This window comes from Cervus elaphus, chromosome 19 (genome assembly GCF_910594005.1).
Source record: "Cervus elaphus chromosome 19, mCerEla1.1, whole genome shotgun sequence".
In the NCBI taxonomy this organism is placed as follows: Eukaryota; Metazoa; Chordata; class Mammalia; order Artiodactyla; family Cervidae; genus Cervus; species Cervus elaphus.
Window position 1 is genome coordinate 73233098 of NC_057833.1, and position 25135 is coordinate 73258232.

The window sequence follows — 25135 nt, forward strand, 5'->3', positions numbered from 1 at the left end:
CTCTCTCTCTCTCTGTCCCTCCTGTCCCTCCCCACAAGCCCTGACCCCAGGCTCTGTTTGCCCCCACAAGTACCTTCTGTGTCAGACTGGCAGCCGCCCACACCTCGGAGCTGGGGCTTCCCAGGGAGAGCTTGGGGTTCACAACCAGATCGCTGCCTCCTAAACAAGGAAGGGGTGCCTTTGGGGGCCTGGGAACTCTCTCCCCTCCCCAGTCTGTCCTTGCACACTCCCAGAGGGGTTTCAGAAAGTATAATCACGCTTAGTAACTGTCCTGCCTGGAGCAGGTTCGCGGGTCGACTGTGGCTTGGGGAGGTCAGAGCCCAGAGACCAGGAGGAGAGGAACCACCACCTTGCCCCTCCCCCGGGACGCTCCTGTCTCCTCATTAGCTGTTCCCTTGAATGACTGACTTCCCTCCGGAGGGAAATTCCTGAAACCCAGCAGTTGACAAACCCACACACCCTCGGAAGGCTGGGCACCAGATAAAAGCCCTCGCGGGAGCCGGCCTCCTGGACGGCCACTGCGGGCCCAGGGACCGCCCGCCGGGCTGCTGCCTCCTCCCAGCGGCGGCCGACCTCAGTCCTGGGCTCGGAGTCCGCACCGGGAGACACAGGTCCTGGGAGTTTTCTGGTTCGCTCTCAGCCCTCCCGGATGATCTATTTCTGTCTTTCCTTTGGGAAAAATGCGCTTTGCCAATGACTAATCGCAGGCCCACCGAGATGCTATCGGCAGGGCAGGACCCCCGCCCGGGGCGGAAATGAGGAGATAGAGCTGTCTGCAGCCCCACGTGCCAGCAGCACCTGCGCCGGCCCCAGGGATGCGGCCGCCACAGTGACTGCCGGCCGAGGTCGCCGCCAGGGCCGAGCCACGTGCGCAAGGAGCCGGCGGCTGCCTCCCCGACGCGGGCGAGTGCGGAGCCGCTGGATGGAGCTTGGGACCCGGGCCCCTCATGTCTGCCCTGCTGACTCTGTGTGTCGTGCTCCTGCCCCTGGCGACCCCGGGCCGCGGCGCCCGGCAATGGGAGCCCTGCACTGGTGAGTGGGGGAGGGGGTGCAGGTGGGGGTGGGGCGGGCCGGGGGTCTGGAGGGGAGCGGGCAGGCCGAGCTCAGGTCACCGTGCGGAGCTGGCTGTGGGAACTGCAGCACTGGGACGGGAGGAGGCAGAGATTAAAGGGAGCAGCAAGCCCTGCGCTCACAATAGCAATGCCAGCAGGGTGGGGACTCCTTTCAAAGACCTTGCCGCCCCCACCCGAGGCCCTTCACAGGTACCTACCTGCTGGGCCTCCCGAGAAGGCCTTACACCTGCTGGAGGAATGAGGCCTGGCAGCTGGCAGGTCCGTCACCTGCCCCGGACAGAGAACCAAGGCTGCACTCTCAGCTCCGCGCAGTCTTGGTGGCCGCAGTCCCTCGAGATGCAGAATGAGTGATGACAGCCCCTAGCACGCCGACCCCCACCCCACCCGCAAGCGGAGAGCGGGGCTGGAGGGGAGATTCCGCCCCCTCCTCCTTAGAAAGGGCGCCTTGACCTGTCAGTGACCATGACCGCATCATGACTTTCTGGAGTTTCTACCGAGAGACTTTATGGATCAAAACCTAACACCGAACGTCAGAGTAACAGGGAGAATGAGACCTGGGAGCCAGAGGCCGGGCTTCAGGAAGGGGAGTGAGTGATGGTGGCTGCGGGAGAGCTATGGAGGGTGGTGGTTTGGCCGGTTGTTGTCGAGGGCAGGACGGCACTGGGATGGCTTGTGTGAGGCTCTGGGTTTACCTTCTTCCTGGGCTCCTGGAACCCTCTCTGGTCCCTGCACGTTGTGGCGCTTTGCTCTGATGGAGCTTGGCTCCCAGTGATGGGACCATGGCCCATGATGTCCCCCTACCCCCGCAGTATCCCAGTGTTTGGAACGCTGACCCACATGGGGGGGTCCATAAAGGTCCTCAGCCCCCCCATTCCTCCAGGGAACAGCCAGATTGTACAGGTGAAGAGGAGCAGCCCTGGAGTGGGGGTGTTGGGAAGGACTGCCCCTGCACCTGCCACAGTCGAAAACTCAGGACGTGTGATTTGCAAACCACACACAGGCCAAGCCCACCTGCAACCCTCAATCCCTGGCTTAGAGCATGGAGAACAGACCTGCATGCAGGTCTAGAGTGCAGGGGTGAAGCACCCGAGCCCGTTGTCCTGAGCACTTGGTGTCTCCCTGGTGGGTGAGTCACAGACGTGTGTCTTCATGTTCCCTTCAGCGCTGGGAACAGAATCAACCCGCATAGTAATAATAAAGGTTATTTATAAAGCCCGCCCCCTCTTCCCTGAAGGCATGTTGCAGATAGTTAAAAGATGACCCAGTTATAAATACCTCGAACCAGGGAGGAAAGATAAAAGTCAAGTAAATAATATTGAGCTAAATTTGGAACGCTCCCAGGACAGTTGATAATGGCCAGTCAGGACTCAAATCTTCACTTTGATCGAGTTTGGTTTTGAAAAGCACAGGAGTTTATACCGCAGGGTTTGTGTGGGGTTTGGGTTTCACTTTCCCTTGGCCTTTGTTCCTGGGTCTGTGCCTGGGAAGTGCTGGGCCTTGACTGCATGCAACCCTGTGACCCTGGGTTTTGAAGTCCTCTGCCCCTTCACCCCATCCGAGCCTGTGACCCAGAAAGAGCAGCCTCTTACAGGAGGTGGGGTGGCCAGATTTGCCGATGGGGAAATTGAGGTCACATCTCTGCCCAGAGTCTGGTGGGCAGATCTTCTGATAAGGGCAGGGGCCTGGGGCTGGTCCTGCTGCACAGGGGCATCTGAGGACAAGTGAAGTGTCATAGAGCCTCAGCCAAGATGGAGAGAAGACCTTGGCAGGTGGTCAGCATGACCAAGGCTGCGGAGGGCAGGGAGTAGGGGTAGGCTGGGAGACCGGCTGCAGCTGCTGGAGCGGCCTCAGGGTGGGAGGATGAGGCAGGTCTGCAGGGGCTCTGGGCACACATGGGGTGTGTGGGGTGAGCTCCCCTGGGATGAATGGGTCAGGCAGGATTCGGGGCTTCCCTGACCCCAGAGTCAGCCTGGGTTTTTTGATGCTTAGACCCCTCCCCTGCTTCCCCCAGTGGGGCCAGCTGCCCTTGGACAGAGGGTGAACCATGACTGTAAGACTCTACTAGCTCCCACACCGAGTCCACAATTCTGGGGGGTGTAATGCGTGTAGTGCCAGCAAAGTGGCTGGGTGTGTCCTGCGGGGACAGCTTGGTGGCCTGAATTCTAGACCAGTCCTCTCGGTCAAGGAGTGACTGGCAGCTGTGGCCAAAGAGCCTGCTGTCCACCCCTAACTCAGCTCATCCTCACCCGGTGTCATCTCCACGTGGACCGGAAAGGTGGAGGGGTTCAGTGGGAGCCATAATTGGGACAGCTGGACCCCAAGGCTGGGTTACTGGTGGGTGTAGGGGGCAGGGCAGAGAGAAGGGGGTGGAGTGGGAGTTGTCCAGGGGCTGGACTTGCTGTGGGATGTCGGAACAGCATCCCCTGTAATCCCAGGAGTAGTCAGAGGCGGCTCCTCGCCTAGGACTCAGGGCCGTGCTGAGGTGTGGGTACCTGATGGATCTGGCACCCGCAGTACCCCCTCCCTCCTTCACTTGCTCGACACCCCTGCCAGGGAGGTGTTGTGCCCCAGGCTGCGAGCTGGCACACCAGCACACCGCAGCCCTGCCCGGCACATGGACACAGCTGTCAGCGGACGTGGGGGACCCCAGGGCAGGCTGTGGGTGGGATCAGACCTGGGATCTGGGGTGGGGCGCATCCCTGGGGCTAAAGGCAGTGCCCAGGAGAGGTGGGGCACAGGTTTGCATTATAGAAGCTAGCTGGGGTGTGGAACCTGCAGGCCAGCAGGCAGGCAGGCAGCTCAGTGAAGGGCATCTGGGGGTAGCAGGAAGCCCTCTCTGCCCCGCCTCTGGCAGCTCCCAGGAACTCTCCCACCCTGTCTTTTGGGCTCCTTTAATGAAAACGCTGCAGGAAGTGAGCTGGGGAATCCACGCGCCTGGTGAGGCCCGCAGGCGGGTTCCTGGGAGTCAGTGTGGGTACAACACCCCCTGCTGGGCTCACGTGGCAAGGCCATCTGAGCAGTTGGCAGTCTGGGAGCTGCAGCTTGCTTCAGGTCAGGGGACCTCTGTCCACGTGGGTTTGGCCCCCACCCTACCCCACCCCACCCCACCCTCTGGTACTGTGACCACCAGGCTGCTTGGGAATAGTCCCAGCCCCAGGCCAGTGCCTGGTTCAAGAGCAGCCTTCTGAGCCGCACAGCCCAGGTGACCCCAGGAGCCCGCACGTGGGACCACTCTGCATGTGCCACAGGGAGGGGAGGCTGCCTAGCACAGTTGTGAGAGGACGCAGGCTGAGAGGTCCACCTCACCTGCTTGACAGTTTTGCAGGGCTGGGAGGTGGCTTGCAGGTGGGGACAGACTGTCAGCCTGACACCCATTTCCTTTTAAAACATTCTCAACCATTAAGCTAGGACATTGCACAGAAATTAGGAAACAAAGTTTATTCATTTTTGCAATGGAACCTCATACACAAAGAGTCTCACCTGATGGCTAAGTGGGTATAGAATCTGCTTGCAATGCAGGAGACACAGGAGACACAGGTTGGGTCCCCTGGAGGAGGGCATGGCAACCCATTCCAGTATTCTTGCCTGAAAAATCCCATAGACAAGAGCCTGGTGGGCTACAGTCCATGAGGTCACAAAGAGTAGGACACGGCTGAGCCACTAAGTAACAACATAGCAACAACATACACCATATGCTGCTTCTACGGTTTTGACTTTTAAGGGTAAATAATGGATTTCCAGGAGGCCTTTTTCCAGGACAAAATCTAAGAAGTCACCATTCCGAGTTTTGGGGTCTGGGCTTTGTTTCCAGCTGGAACCCTGCCCTCCCCACCTGCATCATTTCCCCCTCCCCCCTGCCCTGTGCTCCTGGGTTGATCCTGAGCTCCAGGCTTAGAGGGGACCTCTGTGTGGGTGTTGGGTAGGGTGGGAGGATGCCCACTTCTCTCCGTGTCCTGAGAGTCTGGGGAGTGCAGGGGCCCTCTGTGTCCTAACCCTGCATTTCCACGTGAAGTGGGCAGGGGCGGAACGTGGCTCAGCCGGAGCACTCTGGGTGGGGGCTGGGGCCTCCAGAGCACCTCACCCTCCTCTCACCTCTCAGCCATGCCCACGTGCTCCTACCCCCAGCTCTGCTCACAAAGCCTGAAAGCCGGTCCTTCCAGCAGCGGGTCTTGGTCCTGGGAGCGCCTGGGGCACAGGTTAGGGGACCGCTGTGTTAGCTGCTCACTTTTCATCCCGCCCCCAGGTCGGGGCACTGCGCTTTAGGGAATTTGTGGGGGTCTCCGGCAAATCCAATCTAATGAGCATCTCTGGCAAAGTCAGGGATACTTACTCGCTGCTGGGAGGAGGGCGAGGGAAAGGAGAATGCCCCCGTCACTCCCTCGACGGTGACCCCGCGATGGGTTTGCAGCCCAGTGAGCCCCTCCACACCGGCCTCGGGTAATGGAAGGGGGAGGGGAGGCGACCCCAAAGGCCAGAGCTGCCCACCTTTGGGCCCTGTGGGGCGGGGTGGGGGCCACCGTGCCGGCCTCGGCGTCGCCTCTGCAGGCCTGCCTGGACCGCGGGGCGTGAGTCAACCAAGGGCGTCATCCTATGTCGAGGGGAAGGCGGGGTGCACACCTGTATGTGAGTGTGCGTAAGTGTGTGAATACGTGTGGGTATTAGTGTGTGAGTGTGTGCGCACCTCCGCGCTGCTGGGAAGAACCCAGAGCACAGCCGCCTGGAGGTGAAGTTCGGTTGTGGTTTTGGCTCCGCACAGTTCCCGGGTTTCTGCAGTGGCCTGGCAGTGCGCGTAACCAAGGGAGACGCGATACCCTTCCAGGCCACCACCCAGTGCACGTGGGCTGGACGGTGGGGCCTGGCTGGGGCTCACTGTTAACGGTATCCAGACTCAGGTGCAGGCTCCTGGGGACCCGACTCCGGGAACCCCTGGGCTGAGCAATGACCCTCCCTGGGACAACGAGCTCCGCGTGTCGTGTGTCTGGGGTGTCGCACACTGAACTTGGGGTGGTCCCAGGGAAAGGTCAGTGGTGACTGGCTGCTGCCGCTGTACACAGGTGCTCTGTCCCTTAGGCAGGTGGCTCCATCCAGAGTTGGGGGTTGGAATTCAGCTGCCGTGAACGTGGGTGAAACTGGCTGCACCTTCTCCTTCATAATTAACCCAGAAGCAACAGCTCCCAGTGACGGGTGTGCCCGGTGTTGGCAACACCTGGGACTGTCTCCAGTTGAGGCGCCAATTGAGGTGCCAGCATCCCTGTGCTCCATCCAAATATGCATGAAGTTTCTGCCCCCTATACAAATGAGGCTTGCCGCTCCCTCTTCTTAATGTCTTAGTGAGAAAGCCCACATCTTAGTTTTGTTGTTGTTTAGTACCTAAGTCGTGTCCAACTCTTTTGTGACCCCATGGACCGTAGCCTCGCCAGGCTCTTTGAGCTTGGGATTTCCCAGGCAAGAATACTGGAGCAGGTTGTCATTTCCTTCTTCAGAGGATCTTCCCAATCCAGGGATGGAACCCACGTCTCCTGCATTGGGAGGTGGAGTCTTTACCACTGAGCCACCAGGGAAATCCCACATCTTACTAGTCAGTAGAAAAAAAAATTTTTTTTTTTGATAATTGGTAGTGATCATGGTCTCTTCTTGCAGTCTGGAAGATTACATTAATGTTAGTCACTCAGTCGTGTCTGACTCTGTGTGACCCCATGGACTGTAGCCCGCCAGGCTCCTCTGTCCATGGAATTCTCCAGGCAAGAATACTGGAGTGGGTTGCCATTCCCTTTTCCAGGGGATCTTCCCAACCCAGGGATTGAACACTGGTCTCCTCCATTGCTGGCAGATTCTTTACCATCTAAGCAACCTGGGAAGCCCGGAAGATTACGTTAAGTGCATTTAAATATGTGTTTTTGAGAAGGGGCCTGTGGGTTTCAGTAGCTGGCCAGAGGAGTTGAGGCATACAGGAAGCTGGAGCCCCCAGTTCCCTGGTCCCTGGGTGGTTGGTGAAGCTGGCCAGAGGGAAGCTGGTGAAGGCATAGGGAGGCCCAGGTTGGGAGAGCTCCAGGAGATTTTCTATCGCCGTAACAGCTGGGGAAGTTGATGTCTCACACCTTCTCCATAAGAGGGTCCCAAGAGACATGGGCAGGGTCCTATGGGGCAGGGGGTAGGGGAGGCAGGATCAGGACCCTGCAGCCGCAGAGTGTAGGTAGAGGGCATAGGGTGAGTCTGTCTGCACCCATTTCCACTACCCAATTCTAGTTGCAAGAGGGCCCTACTCCCACTGACAGGTTCCCAGAAGATCCATTTTGGGGGGGACAGTGGCACTGGAAAAGCCATCGCAGCCCTGGGAGTCTGGACCAGGGTCTCCAGGGGAGCCCATCAGAGGTCAGGTGGTCTCTCTGACCCCCCCTCCTTTGGGATTTCATGGCCTCCTGAGGGGAGCAGTGTCATGTCACTAGGAGGGTCATGTCAAGAGCTAGGAGGTGGCACTGGGGAAGGGGTGAGGTAGGGGAAGGCAGGTTAGCAGTGAGGGTCGGCTCTGGCAAACATGAGGGGCACTCCAGAGCGCCCCCAGGGGTAGACCTCAGGCAGCAAGCCTGGGCGTCAGGACCTAGAATGTGGGCCCTGGAAGTCACTGACCCTCTGGCTTCCTCCCTTGAGCCCCGCCACACCCAGCCTGAACCAGAGGCTGGGAAGGGGGCGGGTCAGTGGTCTGTGGCACAAACAAGGCAGGCTGGGGCATTTGAAGACTGAATAAAGCGCCAAGTTTGAGGGCAGGTGAGCTGGGGGTCAGCAGGAATGCCCCACTTCAGCTGTGTCCCAGGAGGCCCCACCCCTGTGAGTCTCAGGCTGACCAGGGAGAGCCAGATGGGGCCAAGGGTTGCCACCACAGTCTTGGTCACATAGCACAGACCTCCAGAGCTGCCTGGAGAGTCAGACGCAGGAGTCGAGGGCCGGGGGGATGACTGCAGTGGGCCTTAGAGCTCAACCCCCTTGGAAATGCTCCAAAGACACGGCTGCTGAGGTTGGTGTTACTTATGTCAGCCGGGAGGCTGGAGACAGTGACACATACGGCTATCTGGGAGAGAGGACAAGCGGAGGCGAGGATGGCGAGTTTATTCACTCAGCTCAGGACCCTTGTGGGAGGACGGTACACAGCACAGGAGGGGCAGAGACAAGGAAGAGAAAGGCCCCCAAAGGCTGGGGGGAACAGCAGTGTCCATGGCTGTCGGGAGAAGCCTGTGGACCCTCAGTAACATGGGGCTGTCTTGGGTTCATCTGGGCCTGGCCCAGAGGCTGCAGGTGGGCTAAGCCCTGCTTGTTAGGGTTTCAGGTCAGTGCATGTTCATGTAGGTCTGGGTCAGATCCTGAAGGGGGCCAGAGGCTGGCAACAGAGGGGGACGGAGTGGCCCATAGCACCTGGGTGGCCCTGAGAGGACATGCCAGCTCAGCAGCAGGGCTCCAGGGCTGAGGTGGGGATGCAGCAGGCTGGGCGGGAGCACACGGGCTGGCAGAGCAGGGACACGGAGGAGGCTGGGCGGCAGCAGCTGGGCTGGCAGGAGGAGGTGGGCACGCAGCAGGTGGGGCGGCACACGGGGCGGCAGAGGAGGGACACAGAGGAAGAGGGTCTGCAGCAGGGGGATGGGGCTGAGCAGGGGGAGGCCTCACAGCACACGGGCCTGCAGCAGACGGGCCTGCAGCAGACGGGCTCGCAGCAGACGGGCTCACAGCAGGCCTGCTGGCAGGGGGAGGAGGTGCAGCAGGAGGACTGGCAGCTAGACTGCTGGCAGCCCAAGGCTGGGCAGGAGCTGCTACAGGCTGGCTGGCAGCAGGGGCTGGACTCGCAGCTCACTGGGGCACAGAGGAGGGTCAGGCGGGGGGCCGGGGCGCAGCAGCTGGGGGCACAGCAGGGGGGCTCGCAGCAGGCGGGGCGGCACACGGGGCGGCAGAGGAGGGACACGGAGGAGGAGGGTCTGCAGCAGGACGAGGGGGCTGAGTAGGGGGAGGCCTCACAGCAGATGGGCCTGCAGCAGACAGGCCTGCAGCAGACGGGCTCACAGCAGACGGGCCTGCAGCAGACGGGCTCACAGCAGTCTTGCTGGCAGGGGGAGGAGGTGCAGCAGGAGGGCTGGCAGCAGGGGCTGGACTCGCAGCTCACTGGGGCACAGAGGAGGGTCAGGCGGGGGGCCGGGGCACAGCAGCTGGGGGCACAGCAGGGGGGCTCGCAGTAGCTCTCTGGACAGTCATAGCTCAGGTCGCTGGAGCAGACAGACAAGGCGGAGGTGGCCATGGTGAAGGCGGTGGGGCTGGAGGAGGGTGAGAATGTGAGTGTGTGTGAGTGAGTGTGTGAGTGTGTATGTGAGGTGCTCAGGCTGCCGGCTTTATACCCCTCTTCTGTGTGTGTGTTGTCCCAACAGAGGGTCACAACGCGCTCCTTTCCTGGTTGGTGTTTGGATCTGGCTCCAGGGAACCCTCATTAGGGCTGCGTTGTTTTCCCAGGAGATGGAGGCCCAGCTCGTAAATGTCCTGCCTGTGTGTCGGGCCATGCTGCTCCTGACCACGTGCTGAGTGGGTGTGGGAGTACAAGGCCAGGGTGGACCCAGTGTGGGCAGTGGGGGCTCTTGGCTGCTGGGCACTCATTCTGGGCGCCAGGGGATTAGGGAATGGGACTTGCATTCTGGGCCCTGGAAGGGCTCTTTACTGGGGCTTGTGGCCCCTTTTCTTTTGTTTGTCACAAGCCCCTGCAGATGGAGGGAGAGGGGTTACCTGGGTGGGTTCCGGCTGGGTGTGTCCAGCTGCCCTGGTTTGGGCAAGGCTTGCAGGAAGGGCGTGGCCGAGACCAACAGACTTTGCGTCTCCAGGGGTGGGCTCATGTTTATGGGCCCCCATGCTCAGCGTGTCTCGTTTCCACCTGCTAGGATCTAGGCATCCCTGAGGCTCGGGCCACAGTGGGTGGCCCAGCAGAGGCTCAGCCAGGTGGGGCTGGGAGTGGCTGCCCCCTCCTCCCAAAGCTGGGCACCTGCTCAGGCTCCCAAGGATGGGTCACCCCTCCTTCTGCTGGACAGATTGCTGGGGCTCCTTCTGCCTCTCCTCCTGCCTCCTTCCAGACCTCCACTCAGACTCTGCCCCACCCCACCCCCGCTGCATCTTTCCTGGGAGCTGAGCCTGGACCTCTGTCTGTGGGCTCCTGGGACACCCTGGTGGGATACTCGGTGGTCAAGGGAAGAGTCACCAAAAGCTGTTTGAGCCTGACACTGCCAGGTTCAGCGGTCAGGGTGGCTCTTCGGGTGAAGGGTTGGGGAGGGGAGAGACAGGTGGCACAGGTGGCAGGGGTTAGCGAGGTCCGCATGCAGCTGGGATGTGAGAGCTACCATGAAGGGGTGGGAGCTGGGGGTAGGGAGGCCCTGCCGAGGAGTCTGGGGCTAGTCAGAAAGGCAGGATGACCCTCGATGGTGTGTACGGGGAGTGGTTGGCTGGACAGGAAGGTTTATTTCATTATTAATTGTTCTTATATCATCTCAATGACATTTTAAGCCACAACACTTAGAAATTATGAATCTGTTTATCATGTACGTTTGCACCAGTTTCCTGTGGCTGCTGTGACAAAATGGTCAACACTGGATCATGTGAAATATCCAGACAACAGAACTGTATTCTCTCACAGTTTTGAGGCCAGAAGTCTGAGAAGAGTTATAATGAGCTGAGATCGGGGCATCCTATGGCCAGAGGGGAGGGCCCTTCCTGCCTCCTCCAGCTTCTGTGCCTCCAGGCATCCTGGGCTTGTGGCCACTTCACTTCAGCCTCAGCCTGTCTTCGCGTCCCCTCCTCCTGGTCAAGAGCCTTAATCAGCAAGTTGCAGTCAGTCTGCAAAGTTCTTTTTCCTCCCAAGGTCATGTGCACAGGTGTGGGCTGATCCAGAAAAAGCTTCCTGGCTGCGGTTGCTGGGAGGCTCTGGGTCAGAAAGGGAGCTCTAGGGGTCTGCTCTCCTCTCTTCCTGCCTCCACTCACCTTCTCTCCATCTTCCCGCACACGCTTCGGGAGCACCCAGGGCGCAGGTGGAGGCTCAGCCCTGCCCAGGCAGCCCAGCGTCAGCTCTCCTCTGCTGCCTGAAACTCTGCTGCCCGCGCTCTGGCCTTTAAAATAATTACTTACTTATTTATTTTTGCTTTTTAGCTGCCCCCTGCAGCATATAAGATCTTAGTTCCCCAACCAGGGATTGAACCCAAGCCTCCTGCTTTGGAAGCATGAGGCCTTAGTCACTGTGAAACCAATTGGTGTCATTTCAGGGGGGCCTCTGAAGAGCTCCGGTATCATAGTCCTTTATGTGTCAGGGCAGAGAAGCATTCAGTGAGAGCAAAGTGGTAGATAAGAAGTGGTTTATTAGAATAGGCTTCCCTGGTGGCTCAGACGGTAAAGAATACACCTGCTATGCAGGAGACCTGGGTTTCATCCCTGGGTCAGGAAGATCCCCTGGAGAAGCGAACGGCAACCCACTCCAGTATTCTTGCCTGGCGAATCCCATGGACAGAGCAGCCTGGTGGCTACAGTCCGTGGGGTCACAAAGAGTTAGACACGACTGAGCGACTAACACTCTCACTTTCACTTACTAGAATAGGACACTGTGAGGCTTACAAGTGGATAGGTGAGAAATGCCATGCCCTGATAACTTAGCAGACACAGTTTTCTAATCAAAGGAAAAGTGGGGAGGAGAGGAGAACTTCTCTGTCTTTCTCAGGAGATGCCATGTTTCCATCATTATTTAGTTCCTCCCCGGGTGGGGCAGGGGAATTTACCTGTCCCTCCCTAGATGGTCAGGCCAGGACTGTCATAACAATTCAGAAAATTTTCAGGTCTCAGTACAATGAGTGTCTTTCAGTTTGAAAAGTCACCTTCCCATAAGTGATTGTTTTCTGTGTGCACAGAGCTGTTTGGGGGTCATTGACTTGATGACACCATTGGGCAGGTTGCAGGCCCTATTTTCTACTATTGTTTTATTGTTTTGGGGATATTGTGCAAAGAGTGTGTCTTAAAGGCCAAAGAACAAGCTTTGGGGGTTACTAACTGATGGTGCTCATGGTTTTGATCCCTGGGTTTGGAAGATCTCCTGAAGGAGGAAATGGCAACCCACTCCAATATTCTTGCCTAGAGAAATCCCATGGACAGAGAAAACTGGTGGGCTATGGTCTATAGGGTCGCAAAGAATTGGACACAACTGAAGTGACTCAACATGTGGAACAACTGATTGAGCTCATTGGGCAGGATGTGGGTCTCATGTCACCATTGGTTTGTTGGTTTGGACATGTCTTGTACTTCTGTTGCATAGTTTTGTTGCTAAGCAAGCCTATTTGGTTTTATGGTTAAGTATCACTTCATGGGAAATAGATGGGGAGAAAGTGGAAACAGTGTCAGACTTTATTTTTTTGGGCTCCAAAATCACTGAAGATGATGATTGCAGCCATGAAATTAAAAGACACTTACTCCTTGGAAGGAAAGTTATGACCAACCTAGACAGCATATTAAAAAGCAGAGACATTACTTTGCCAACAAGGTCCATCTAGTCAAGGCTATGGTTTTTCCAGTGGTCACGTATGGATGTGAGAGTTGGACTGTGAAGAAAGCTGAGTGCCGAAGAATTGATGCTTTTGAACTGTGGTGTTGGAGAAGACTCTTGAGAGTCCCTTGGACTACAAAGAGATCCAACCAGTCCATCCTAAAGGAGATCAGTCCTGGGTGTTCATTGGAAGGACTGATGCTGAAGCTGAAAGTCCAGTACTTTGGCCACCTCATGCGAAGAGTTGACTCATTGGAAAAGACCCTAATGCTGGGAGGGATTGGGGGCAGGAGGAGAAGGGGGCGACAGAGGATGAGGTGGTTGGATGGCATCACCGACTCGATGGACATGAGTTTGAGTAGACTCTGGGAGTTGGTGATGGACAGGGAGGCCTGGTGTGCGGCGATTCATGGGGTTGCAAAGAGTCAGACACGACTGAGCAACTGAACTGAACTGAACTGAAACCTACTTTCTCGAGTAATCATTAACTTACAGGGGTCTCTCATATTTTTTACTTACAATCCCCTAGTGGGATTTACTATTTAATCACCTATTTTGTCCCTTCATTCTATCCCTATCAACTAGACTGCCAGGGAAGTCTGTTTTATAAATTAAAGCAATTTTTATTGATTCTTAACAATTCAAAAAAGTTTTGAAAGTTTGATTTATTTTTAGCATTTGGGGTTTTGAGCTGATATCTTGAGGGACCCTGGAAGGCAGAGTTTCCCCCAAACCTGTAAACTTTTCTTCTTTCTCCAAAATTGGCATGTTTTACTGGATAATGACAGTTTCTTCCCAGAATAAATTCTGTAGAAGAATGTGCATCACTGGGAGTCCTCCAAGCACAGCCTCTTATGCTGAGGACGGGCTGTTGGCAGCTACAGGGGCCCTGAAGCTGGGACCCTGGCCCTGTCCACTGTTCAGAGCCATTTAGCAAACACACGGCAGTGTCAGCCTGAGCCGGGGAAATGGTGCCTGTGAGAGGCAGGGACAGACCCCAAACATGGAGAGCCTCAGGCTCAGGCCCAGGACAGTGGGATGGGGGTGGGGGCAGAGTCCAGCTGGCCCAGCAGGGGACCCACACCCCGGGGAGGGAGTGTGAGTGGAGGCTAGTTGGGGAAAGCTAATTCAGCTTCGGGTGGTCCACGCAGGGCTTCCACAGGTCCTGTGGTGGGCTCATGTCTGGAGGTGCCATGAGTGGCTTGGAGCCCAGGAGAGGCCCTGAGATGCATCAGAAGGTCCAGATGCAGGAGTGAGGAGGTGGACAGAGGTCAGGGTGAAGGCCCTGGAAGACTGAGGGGTGAGGAGGAGCAGAGGGACCTGTCCCCAAGTCGAGGGCTAAATTCTGCAGGGTTAGGTCCACAGGACAAGATCGAGGGGACACTGACCTTTGCCAAGGGGCCTTTGGTGACCAGGCCGGGAGTAGGGTCAGCAACACGGGGGTGGGAGTGTAGAGGGGAAGGTGTCAAGGTGGAAAAGGGACTGGAGAACTGTGTGGAAGCTCTGGGGGTGTGGTGAGCTGGGAGGGATGGGGGCTGAGTCTCACTCATTGTTTATGTTAGAAAAGACCTTGGGGCGTGTGGTTGGAGCAAGGACTATGGACAGAGGGGTTGTAGGTGCCGAAGAAGGAAGGTGGGGCAGGAAAGCTCAAGGGACTGAGAGGGGCCGCTTGCCCAGGCTCCGAGTCCTCCCACTGCAGGCAGAGGCCTCGTCCTCTCCACCTAGTGGTCTGAATCCTGTGTCCTGCCAGCACCCCACTGCAGAGGGCCAGGAGATGCCCAGGGCAGTGAAGTTCCTGTGCCTGCGACTGGCCGCTGCTGAGGACCTGCCGGCCCAGCTGGCTCCTAGGACAGGACCTGGGTGCTAGGCCTGCGTGGGGCGCGGCCCCCAGGAGGCCTGTGTGGCTGGGTACAGGAGGGCAGCGAGGACCCGGGCAGTGCACGTGCCCTGGCCTCTGTGGAGACTGGCTGGCAATGCTACCAGAAATGACTGGAAGAGAGTAAAACACCATTAAATGCAGTCAAGTTTATTACGTTTTCAAGCAGCTTCTGAGGTGAGACCACTGGGGCCTGGATTGTGAAACCTGGTCCCCAGGCCTGAGCACTGGGTCCCAGAAGGAGTGGGCAGTGGGCACGGGCACGGTCATCTGGAGTTTGAGCAGACCCCACTCCTGGGCAGAGAGAATGAGGGGGTGTCCATGTAGCTCAGAGCTCCTGGAGAAACCGTGAAGGCGGCCATGAGGCTGGTGGTGGGGGGTTGCCCTATGGTGCCTGGCTGGCCCTGGGGGGATGTGCCTGGTCAGCAGCAGGGCTCCAGGGCCGAGGCGGGGACACAGCAGGCGGGGCGGCAGACGGGGCGGCAGAGCAGGGACACGGAGGAGGCCAGGCGGCGGCAGTTGGGCTGGCAGGAGGAGGCAGGGATGCAGCAGGCGGGGCGGCACACGGGGCGGCAGAGGAGGGACACGGAGGAGGAGGGTCTGCAGCAGGAGGAGGGGGCTGAGCAGGGGGAGGACTCACAGCACACGGGCCTGAGGCAGACAGGAGTGCAGCAGACGGGCCTGCAGCAGACAGATTCGCAGCAGGCCTGCTGGCAGGGGGAGGAGGTGCAGCAGGAGGGCTGGCAGCTGGACTGCTGGCAACATGAGGAGGTAGAACAGGGGGAGGCTTCATAGCACACATGTGTGCAACAGACAGGTGTGCAACAGATAGGTGTGCAACAGACAGGCCTGCAGCAGATGGGCCTGCAACAGACGGGCTCACAGCAGGCCTGCTGGCAAGGGGAGGAGGTACAGCAGGAGGACTGGCAGCTAGACTGCTTGCAGCCCAAGGCCAGGCAGGAGCTGCTGCAGGCTGGCTGGCAGCAGGGGCTGGACTTGCAGCTCACTGGGGCGCAGAGGAGGGTCAGGCGGGGGGCCGGGGTGCAGCAGCTGGGGGCACAGCAGGGGGGCTCACAGCAGCTCTCTGGACAGTCATAGCTCAGGTCGCTGGAGCAGACGGACAGGGCAGAGGTGGCCATGATGGAGGCAGTGGGGCTGGAAGAGGTGTGAGTGTGTGAGGGAGTGGATGGGTGAGGCTGTGTGATGTTCTTAGGTGGTTGGAGCTTATATACAGCTCTGGGGTGTGTGTTGTTGCATCACGGGGGCCCAGCAGCATCTGCTTCCTTGTTGTCGGAGCAGGTCCAGAGGACACTCGTCATAATCCCATGACAGGTCACTCAACTCAGTAAACTCCTGAGGAGCTGGAGCCCGGGAGATCCATGGAACAGAGGTCCAGCCCCAGGGGTGGTGTCCAGTACGCTGGAGTCCATCCTGTGGGTGGACTCTAGATGGTCAACAGCTTCTCACAGCCCCACCACCAAGCATCTTTCTGGGGCTTCTCGCTATTATCCCCTTACTTCTCAACACTCAGTTGAATCACTAGCATACTTTGTTCTTTTTAAATACTCTCTTCATTGGCATGTTATTTTCTCCTCAGTTCATACACCAACAAAGGGTGTGTTGAGTGTCATGTTAGCTGTGGATTTCTCACATACCCCTTTTATGATGTTGAAGAATTTCTCTTCTATTCCTAATTTCCTGAGTATTTTTTAAAATTATGAAATTGTGTTGGCTTTTGTCAAAATCCTTTTCTGCATCAATTGAGATCGTGTCTTCTAAAGATTATTTAATTTATTTTTAAATTTTTGGTTGTGCTGGCTCTTTGTTTCTGTGGGAAGACTTTCTGTTGTGGAGCACAGGCTCTAGGAGCATGGACCTCATTATTCAAGTGCTCAGTAGTTGTGGCTCGTGGGCTCTAGAGCGTGGGCTCTGAATCATGGGCTCTAGAGCAAGGGCTCAGTAGCTGTGGCGCATGGGCTTAGTTGCTGTGTGGTACATGGAATCTTCCTGAACCAGGGATTGAACCTGTGACCCCTGCAACAGCAGGTAGGTTCTTATTCACTGTACAACCAGGGTAGTCTGAGAACTTGTATCTTTTTTTCCTTCATTCTGTTAATGTGGTATATTACATTGCTTAGTTTTTTAAAAAAATGCTGAGGCAACCTTGCCTTCCTGGTATAAATGGCACTTGGTCATGGTATATCATTTTGGTATGCTATTGGAGTCAGTTTCCTAGTGTTTTATTGAGCATTTTTGGATCTATGTTCATGAAGTATACTGGTGAGTAATTTTCCTTACTTCTGGGAAATGCTGGCGTCACAGAATGAGTTAGGAAGTGTTCTCTCGTCTGGCTTTTGGAAAAGCCTGAGATGGTTTGGCGTTAGTTTATTATATGCTGGTAGAATTCACCAATAAAGCCATCTGGTCCTGAGCTTTTTTTCCCTGTGAGATTATTGATTAATGATCCAATATTTTGTTATAGGTCTGTTGAGATTTTCTGTTTCTTTTTTAGTCAGTTTCGTTAATTTGCATATTTATGGAAAATTTTCTATTTCATCTAGGTTATAATTTGTTGGTATACAAAATTTCCCTTGGTATTCTTTTATAATGCTTTTTATTTCTCTGCAGTTCATGGTAATATCCCTACTTTCAATTCTGAGTTTAGTTATTGTACCTTTTCTCTTTTTTCTTTGCTAGTCTATCTGTATATCTTTCCAAGGAGTCAAACTTGGTTTTGTTAATTCTCTGCTGTTTTTCTGTCTGTTATGCCATTTATTTTCACTCTAATTTCAGTATTTCCTTCCTTCTATCTTTAGATTTCGTTTGCTCTTTTCTAGCTCCTCAAGGTATAAAGTTAGTTTATTGATTTGTGATCATTCTTTTTAAAATATTTATTTAATATTTGGCTGCATTGGGTCTTAGTTGTGGCATGTAGGGTCTTCTTTGCAGCGTACAGGTTTCTTTCTAGTTGAGGTGTGCGGGCTCAGTAGTTGTGGCTCACTTAGTTTCCTGACCATGAATCAAACCCACATACGCTGTATTGGAAGGCAGATTTTCAACCACTGGACCACCAGTGAAGTCCCCATTCTTCTTTTTTTTTAAAGTAGGCATTTAGAGGCCTAAATTCCCCTCTGCACAGCCTTCACTGCATCCCATAGGTTTGATACATTGTGTTTTCATTTTAATTCATTATTAGTATTTTCTAATTTCCCAACTTTTGTCTTTGACCCCCATTAAAAAAATTATCTGTTGTTTAATTTCCACATATTGTGAGTTTTCTAGTTTCTTTCTTGAAAATAATAAGTTGATTATAGAGGAAGACAGCTGTAAGTCATGGCTAGTTCTTTGCAGCCAAAGATGGAGAGGCTCTAGACAGTTATTGATGTCTAATTTCATTCCATTGTGATTGGAAAAGACCCTTTGTATGATTTCAGTTTTGTTTTTTTTTAATTCACTGAGGCTTGTTTTGTGTCCTAACCTGTGGCTTGTCCTGGAGAGCATTTAATGTGTTGTTGATGGGTGGTGTGTTCTCTGTGTTTGTTTTGACTAGTTGATTTGCAGTGTTGTTCAAGTCCTCTGTTTCCTTATTGATCTGCCTAGATGTTTTGTCCATTATTGAACATGGGGTATCCAAGGCTTCAACTATTATCACAGAACTGTCTGGTTCTCACTTCAATTCTGCCAACGTTTGCTTCATATATTTTTGGGTCTCTGTTGTGTGGTGCATATATATTTTTAATCTTTATATCATCTTGATGAATTAAATCTTTTATTAATACATAGTGTCCTTCTCTTGTGCATTTTTATGGTTGGTATAATATGGATGAATAGGTCCTTGGTAAGTATTATGTGTCAGTTTTTCAATTCTTAGTGTGTTGATGGGGACTTAAGAATTCTTGAAAATAATAAGTTTATTATAGACGAAGACAGCCATAAGTCATGGCTAGTTCTTTGCAGCCAAAGATGGAGAGGCTCTATACAGTCAGCAAAAACAAGACCGGGAGCTGACTGTGGCTCAGACCATGAACTCCTTATTCCCAAATTCAGACTTAAATTGAAGAAAGTAGGGAAAACCACTAGACCATTCAGGTATGACCTAAATCAAATCCCTAACGATTATACAGTGGAAGTGAGAAATAGACTTAAGGGACTAGATCTGATAGACAGAGTGCCTGATAAACTATGCACGGAGGTTCGTGACATTGTACAGGAGACAGGGAGTAAGACCATCCCCAAGAAAAAGAAATGCAAAGAAGCAAAATGGCTGTCTGAGGAGTCCTTACAAATAGCTGTGAAAAGAAGAGAAGCAAAAAGCAAAGGAAAAAAGGAAAGACATACCCATTTGAATGTGAGTTCCAAAGAATAGCAAGGAGAGATAAGAAAGCCTTCCTCAGTGATTAGTGAAAAGAAATAGAGGAAAACAATAGAATGGGAAAGACTAGAGATCTCTTCAAGAAAATTAGAGATACCAAGAGAACATTTTATGCAAAGATGGGCTCAATAAAGGACAGAAATGGTATGGACCTAACAGAAGCAGAAGATATTAAGAAGAGGTGGCAAGAATGCACAGAAGAATGGTACAAAAAAGATCTTCACAGCCCAGATAATCACGATGGTGTGATCGCTCACCTAGAGCCAGACATCCTGGAATGTGAAGTCAAGTGGGCCTTGGGAAGCATCACTATGAACAAAGCTAGTGGAGGTGATGGAATTCCAGCTGAGCTCTTTCAAATCCTAAAAGATGATGCTGTGAAAGTGCTACACTCAGTATGCCAGCAAATTTGGAAAACTCAGCAGTGGCCACAGGACGGAAAAAGGTCAGTTTTCATTCCAATCCCTAAGAAAGGCAATGCCAAAGAATGCTCAAACTACCGCACAATTGCACTCATCTCACACGCTAGTAAAGTAATGCTCAAAATTCTCCAAGCCAGGCTTCAGCAATACGTGAACCATGAACTTCCAGATGTTCAAGCTGGATTTAGAAAGGGCAGAGGAACCAGAGATCAAATTGCCAACATCCGCTGGATCATCAAAAAAAACAAGAGAGTTCCAGAAAAACATCTACTTCTGCTTTATTGACTATGCCAAAGCCTTTGACTGTGTGGATCACAATAAACTGTGGAAAATTCTTTAAGAGATGGGAATACCAGACCACCTGACCTGCCTCTTGAGAAACCTGTATGCAGGTCAGGAAGCAACAGTTAGAACTGGACATCGAACAACAGACTGGTTCCAAATAGGAAAAAGAGTACCTCAAGGCTGTATATTGTCACCATGCTTATTTAATTTATATGCAGAGTACATCATGAGAAACGCTGGGCTGGAGAAAGTACAAACTGGAATCAAAATTGCTGGGAGAAATATCAGTAACCTCAGATATGCAGATGACACCACCCTTATGGCAGAAAGTGAAGAAGAACTAAAGGGCCTCTAGATGAAAGTGAAAGAGGAGAGTGAAAAGATTGTCTTAAAGCTCAACATTCAGAAAACTAAGGTCATGGCATCTGGTCCCATCACTTCATGGCAAACAGATGGAGAAACAGTGGAAACAATGGCTGACTTTATTTTGGGGGGCTCCAAAATCACTGTAGATGGTGACTGCAGCCATGAAATTAAAAGACACCTACTCCTTGGAAGAAAAGTTATGACCAACCTAGACAGCATATTAAAAAGCAGAGACATTACTTTGCCAACAAAGGTCCGTCTAGTCAAGGCTATGGCTTTTCCAGTAGTCATGTATGGATGTGAGAGTTGGACTATAAAGAAAGCTGAGCACCAAAGAATTGATGCTTTAGAACTGTGGTGTTGGAGAAGACTCTTGAGAGTCCCTTGGACTGCAAGGAGATCCAACCAGTCCATCCTAAAGGAGATCAGTCCTGGGTGTTCATTGGAAGGGCTGATGCTGAAGCTGAAACTCCAATCCTTTGGCCACCTGATGTGGAGAGCTGACTCATTTGAAAAGACCCTGATGCTGGGAAAGATTGAGGGCAGGAGGAGAAGGGGATGACAGAGGATGAGATGGTTGGATGGCATCACCGATTCAACGGACACGAGTTGGAGCAAGCTCTGGGAGTTGGTGATGGACAGGGAGGCCTGGCGTGCTGCGGTCCATGGGGTCGCAAAGAGTTGGACACAACTGAGTGACTGAACTGAACTGAATTGAGTTCATCATACTGTGTTAACAATTTAAGACATTGGAGACATACAGGTGAAGGTCATTTTTTTGCTGTCAGTTCTCCACCTTGATACCCAATGATGATGTGCATGCCAACTCCATGATTCCTTAAAGCTTGTAGAGAGAGACGGGGGGACTCAAATTGGCAAGGTTTTAACACCAAGCCCTGGGGAGACACTTCAGAAGAGAGGACATGTGTCAGAGAGAGAGAAAGAGAGGAGGGGAAGCAGAATACAAAGAGGGGGATGAGGGATGGGCTACAGGGAGAGGGGAAGGAAGGAAGACAAAGTAACCGGTCTCTGGATTCCCCATCCCACTTCTAACTACAGAAGCTATTTTAAAAATCTGGACCATTTTGGTAAGTTTTCTAATTTTTTTCCTTTTCAAAACTTCTTATCCTTGTTTTCTGGTTGTAGCATCTTCCTGAATGTCTTTGAGTTACATTTAGGGATTTTTTAAAATGTCTCTCCTCCTTCTTATATTTTCTGCCTCCTGGTCTGGTCTTCTTTTTCATGCCACAACTTTTCCTCATTTGCTGAGGTGAGGGTGGGGTGGTCCTTAGTGGTCCAGGCTCCTTTCCACTGTGTGTGTCACACTGTGCTGTATTAGAGGACTCTTGTCTACCTGGGGAAGTGACACCTGGGATCGGGGTGGGGGTCTGTCAGGCGGTGGACTTCATTTTGGAGTAGGAGATGGGAACCCAGATGCAGGAACAAGAGAGCTCTGTGCTGAGGTTGCCAGCAGCTTCCTGGTAGCCTCACCCCTACTCCTACCATGAGGTGTCAATACTGCTGCTGGAGATACACACATCCTGGGTGCATGTGGGACCGCTGGGCACTCTCCCTGCGTCCACGTGGCCATGTCCCACCCTTCTTCCCCCAGGCCTGCCCGCAGGGGGCAGAGTGCCCTGGGGCTCCCGGCCAGGCTGGTCCCCACCTCTGCTGCCCCACCTTGTGGTCAGCACACTCTCCTCTGCCTCTGTCTCAGGTGTTGAGTCCCTCATTTGTCTGCAGGCTGATTCCCTGGGGCCCCACAGTGGGTCTTGGGATGGTGGGTGGGCTGAGCCCCCACCTTGAACTGGAAGACTGGCTTTCTCACAGCCACCCGCACTCTGGACATCTGGCTGACCTGGACTCCACTGTTACTCCACTTGGGGGTCGGGACTTGGTTTCCTTGGGCCGCACCCCAGTTCACTTGGCTGTGGCATGGAAGCTCTCCGTTTAATTCCCCATCCAGAGCAGGAACCCCATATGTGGCTCCTGTTCTTTTATTTTAATATTTTAATTAATTTAATTAATGAATATTTTAATTCTTTCATTTTAACTATATTTTCAATTCTTTATTTTCATTGTGTGAAAAATTTCAAACATACGGGAAGTTGAAAGGCTTAAACAGAGAGTGTCCACACGTCCACTCTGAGAGTCCACCACAGACCCTGTGCCCAGGTACCTGGTACCTGCTCAGGAAACCCTCGTCCATGTGTCTTACTTTCTGAAGGATTTCTAGGTTACCAAGAGCAGTGCACACCACTCGAACGTGCTAGGAGGTGGAGCATTAAGTAGTGTTCAGTGGTCATGACCCAGAACCTCCCTCCCGCTCCGCCCAGTAAACTTAACCCCAGCCTCCAGAAGCAGCCACTCTTCGTGTATTTTCAAGTCACACGTTAGTTCAGCTCATCTCAGGGCTTCACCTGAACGGAGTCACACCGCAGGCGCCCTTGTGCCGGGCTCCCTCCACCAGGGTGGTGTTTTTGAGATTCATCCCTGCTGTTGTACTGATTTTCTTCTGTTGCCGAGTCGGGCTTCATGACCGGCTCCCCTGCTGACCTGGTGGCTCAGATGGTAAAGAATCTGCCTGTGATGCAGGAGACTCAGGTTCAGTCTGGGTCAGGAAGATTCCCTGGAGGAGGGCATGGTAGCTCACTCCAGTATTCTTGCCTGGAGAATCCCATGGACACAGGAGGCTGGTGGGCTGCAGTCCGTAGGTTCGCAGAGCGTCGGCCACGACTGAGTGACTAACACTTTCCCTGCTGACGGACACACGGCTGGTGCCGCTTCCGCCTGCTGCCTTCCAGCCTTTCAGTGCTGGGAGCCAGGACAGTAGCCAGGTGGCTTCTGTTCAGGGTGGCTCTGACTTGTAGGAAACTCTTTTCTTGAGCTTACATCCGCTCCTCTGCCACCCTGGCTCCTGGTCCAGCCTTCAATGAAGCTTGCAGTGAACCTTATTCCTGGAAAGCCCTCTGGGAAATTGCAGGCAGCTGCAAGTTAGGCTCTGCCTACCGCCGCCCCATTACTCTTTCCTTAAAGAGCCCAGGATCAAGCTTCTCAGTGGAGACGCTGGGAGAACAGCCCTTTGGATTCAGCAGCCTGGGCTGCCCCTCCCCACAGAGTGCTCCCAACCTTGATGTCCCAGGAGCATGGCTTTCTCAGAAGAACCCCCATCCCAGGACAGGAGTTCCATGCTGGCCGCGGCTTGTCCAGGACAGCAAATGGCAAGGAGACAGGGCTTAGGGGAAAATCACAAAAAAGCCGGCATTGAGGCTCAGAGATTTATTTTTTATAGATCGCTAAGCTTTCATGGATAAGAAAAGTAAGGTGGATGTCCCGCCTCTATGGGATGCAGGTCTGTCACCGATTCAGCACTGAGATGCGTGGACAGAATCCTGTTAATTAGACAAGGAGAGGCCTTTCGAGATCAATAGCAGAGCATCGCTTTTCTGGACGGTCTGTCAGTAGCAGGGAGGGCTTCCACAGGGGAGGGGCCTGCAGATGAGGGCAGGGCAGGAGGGCTGGCAGGCGGGGGCCACACACACGGTGGGCTGGCAGCTCACGAGGACACACACGGGCCTGCAGCTCACAGGGACACACACTGCTGGCTGGCAGCTCACGGGCACACAGCAGGATGCCTGGCAGGGGCTGGGCTCGCAGTAGGAGGCCACTGGGCAGCATGGGGATGGGCACCTGCCAGCAGGTTGGCACAGCAGAGCCACACGGCGGGCACCGCAGGGGCTCCCGCAGCCCAAAGCGGGGCAGCAGACAGCAGGGCAGGCCGGCTGGCAGGAGCTGGGCACACAGCAAATGTCCTGGCAGGAGCTGGGCACACAGCAGGCCGGCTGGCAGCTCACAGGGCAGCTGGTGTCACACATGGTGGTTTGGGGCTGGGAGGGGTCGGGGCGGAGGACGGGGCTGGTCTGGAGGCTCCCTCCCCAGGGTGTCCTTTATACCCAGGCCATGGCATCCTGACAATGAGGCCCTGGGTGTCTTCCTCGTGGCCACCTGCTGTTTTTCCTCCTCCTCCCCCCGAGGGTCTCTTCCTGGAGCTTCCGGCGGCGGTGATTCAGTTCAGGAAGCTCCCTGAGCTGGAGGCTGACAGTGACCCAGTGGCCCTGGGATTTCTGGAATCAGAGCCTGGGTTGGATGGGGAAGGACCGTCAGGCCAGCACTGGGTCCCCTCATGATTTTCGTCCTCTCCAGTTTAACCACCCTGTCATCTGTCCACACAAGCACAGTCACACTCACTGCACCAGTGCCCCATTTGATTTGTCATCCAGAAGGTTCTCCCTCGGGGTCAGGCTCCTCACTGGGGGCTGTGGCCACATTTTTGCCATAATTATAGCAACAGGGCTCCAGCTTTGTGCCAAGTCTGAGTGTCTTTATTTTACATGGAGTGTCTCATAACTGATCGGTTATCAATCCTGCCACCATTCAAGGGGCCGACAACACAGATGTCCAGTCAGGAAGACCTGGAAGGTCCTGTAATGCATGCAGGTTCCACCCCTGTGAACGGAGCAGCTCTGAAGCTGCTCGGTCTCACTGTGGAATCTGTGGTCCTTACTTGGCGTCTAACGGAGCTGGGACTTAGGGGTTCACTGGTGACATAGCCCACAGGCCAGAATCAGTTGGCACAGACAAGATCGAGGGGCAGGCATATGAAAATATTCATCTTGTTTGGCCCTGAATATCAAGGCTTAAGGGTGTGACCCCCCATGAGCTTCCAACTCAGGGTTGCCCAACCAGGTCAGGCAGCCCTAGGTAGGTCCCAGGAGGACTGGGGTGGAGAGGGGGCTGAACCACCTTCGATTCCTCTCCCCACCCAAGGGTCTGGTCAGCCAGGCCCTGTGAGGCAGGTTGGAGCCAGTGTGGGAGACTGAGGTCCTCCTCCAGGCAGGGGGCAGCTGCTGGAGTGTGGATTACGAGCTCCTCCTGCCCCACTCCCGCCCTGTGTTCTGTCTACACGTCGGCCTTAGCACGTTGTTCTACGGTGGGTGCTGTTTATTGGGGTGGCCATCTCTCAGGGCAGTGCTGCTCCCTCCTCCGAGCCTGTGTCCCGGAAACCCTCTGCACCTGTGCAGCCCCCGTGTGACTGCTGGTGTGGACAGTGGGGCTGCCCCTGGGAAGTCCTATGAAGAGTCAGACACCCCAGTAATGAAGTCACTCCGAGGCTGAAGACCACTGTGGTCTCAGGGGCTAAAG

The 25135-nt window shown here is 54.2% G+C and overlaps 3 protein-coding genes across 3 annotated transcripts in view; 1 reads left to right on the top strand and 2 right to left on the bottom strand.

Moving 5' to 3' along the window:
* Window positions 1-564: 564 nt before the first annotated feature.
* TSPEAR (thrombospondin type laminin G domain and EAR repeats) overlaps window positions 565-25135 on the top strand; it is a 149148-nt gene continuing 124577 nt past the window's right edge. The window contains exon 1 of the mRNA XM_043874650.1: window positions 565-1032. Within this exon, the coding sequence (XP_043730585.1) occupies window positions 948-1032 (85 nt within the window). The 5' untranslated portion in view covers window positions 565-947. The remainder of the gene's footprint in view (window positions 1033-25135) is intronic.
* The window catches only part of LOC122675668 (keratin-associated protein 10-3-like), a 41925-nt gene continuing 24950 nt past the window's right edge, over window positions 8161-25135 (bottom strand). Inside the window, exon 2 of the mRNA XM_043874651.1 lies at window positions 8161-9144. Within this exon, the coding sequence (XP_043730586.1) occupies window positions 8509-9144 (636 nt within the window). The 3' untranslated portion in view covers window positions 8161-8508. The remainder of the gene's footprint in view (window positions 9145-25135) is intronic.
* On the bottom strand, window positions 14625-15684 carry LOC122675670 (keratin-associated protein 10-1-like). The gene has a single exon (XM_043874654.1). The coding sequence runs from the start codon at window positions 15625-15627 to the stop codon at window positions 14911-14913; it is 717 nt and encodes a 238-aa protein (XP_043730589.1). The 5' UTR covers window positions 15628-15684; the 3' UTR covers window positions 14625-14910.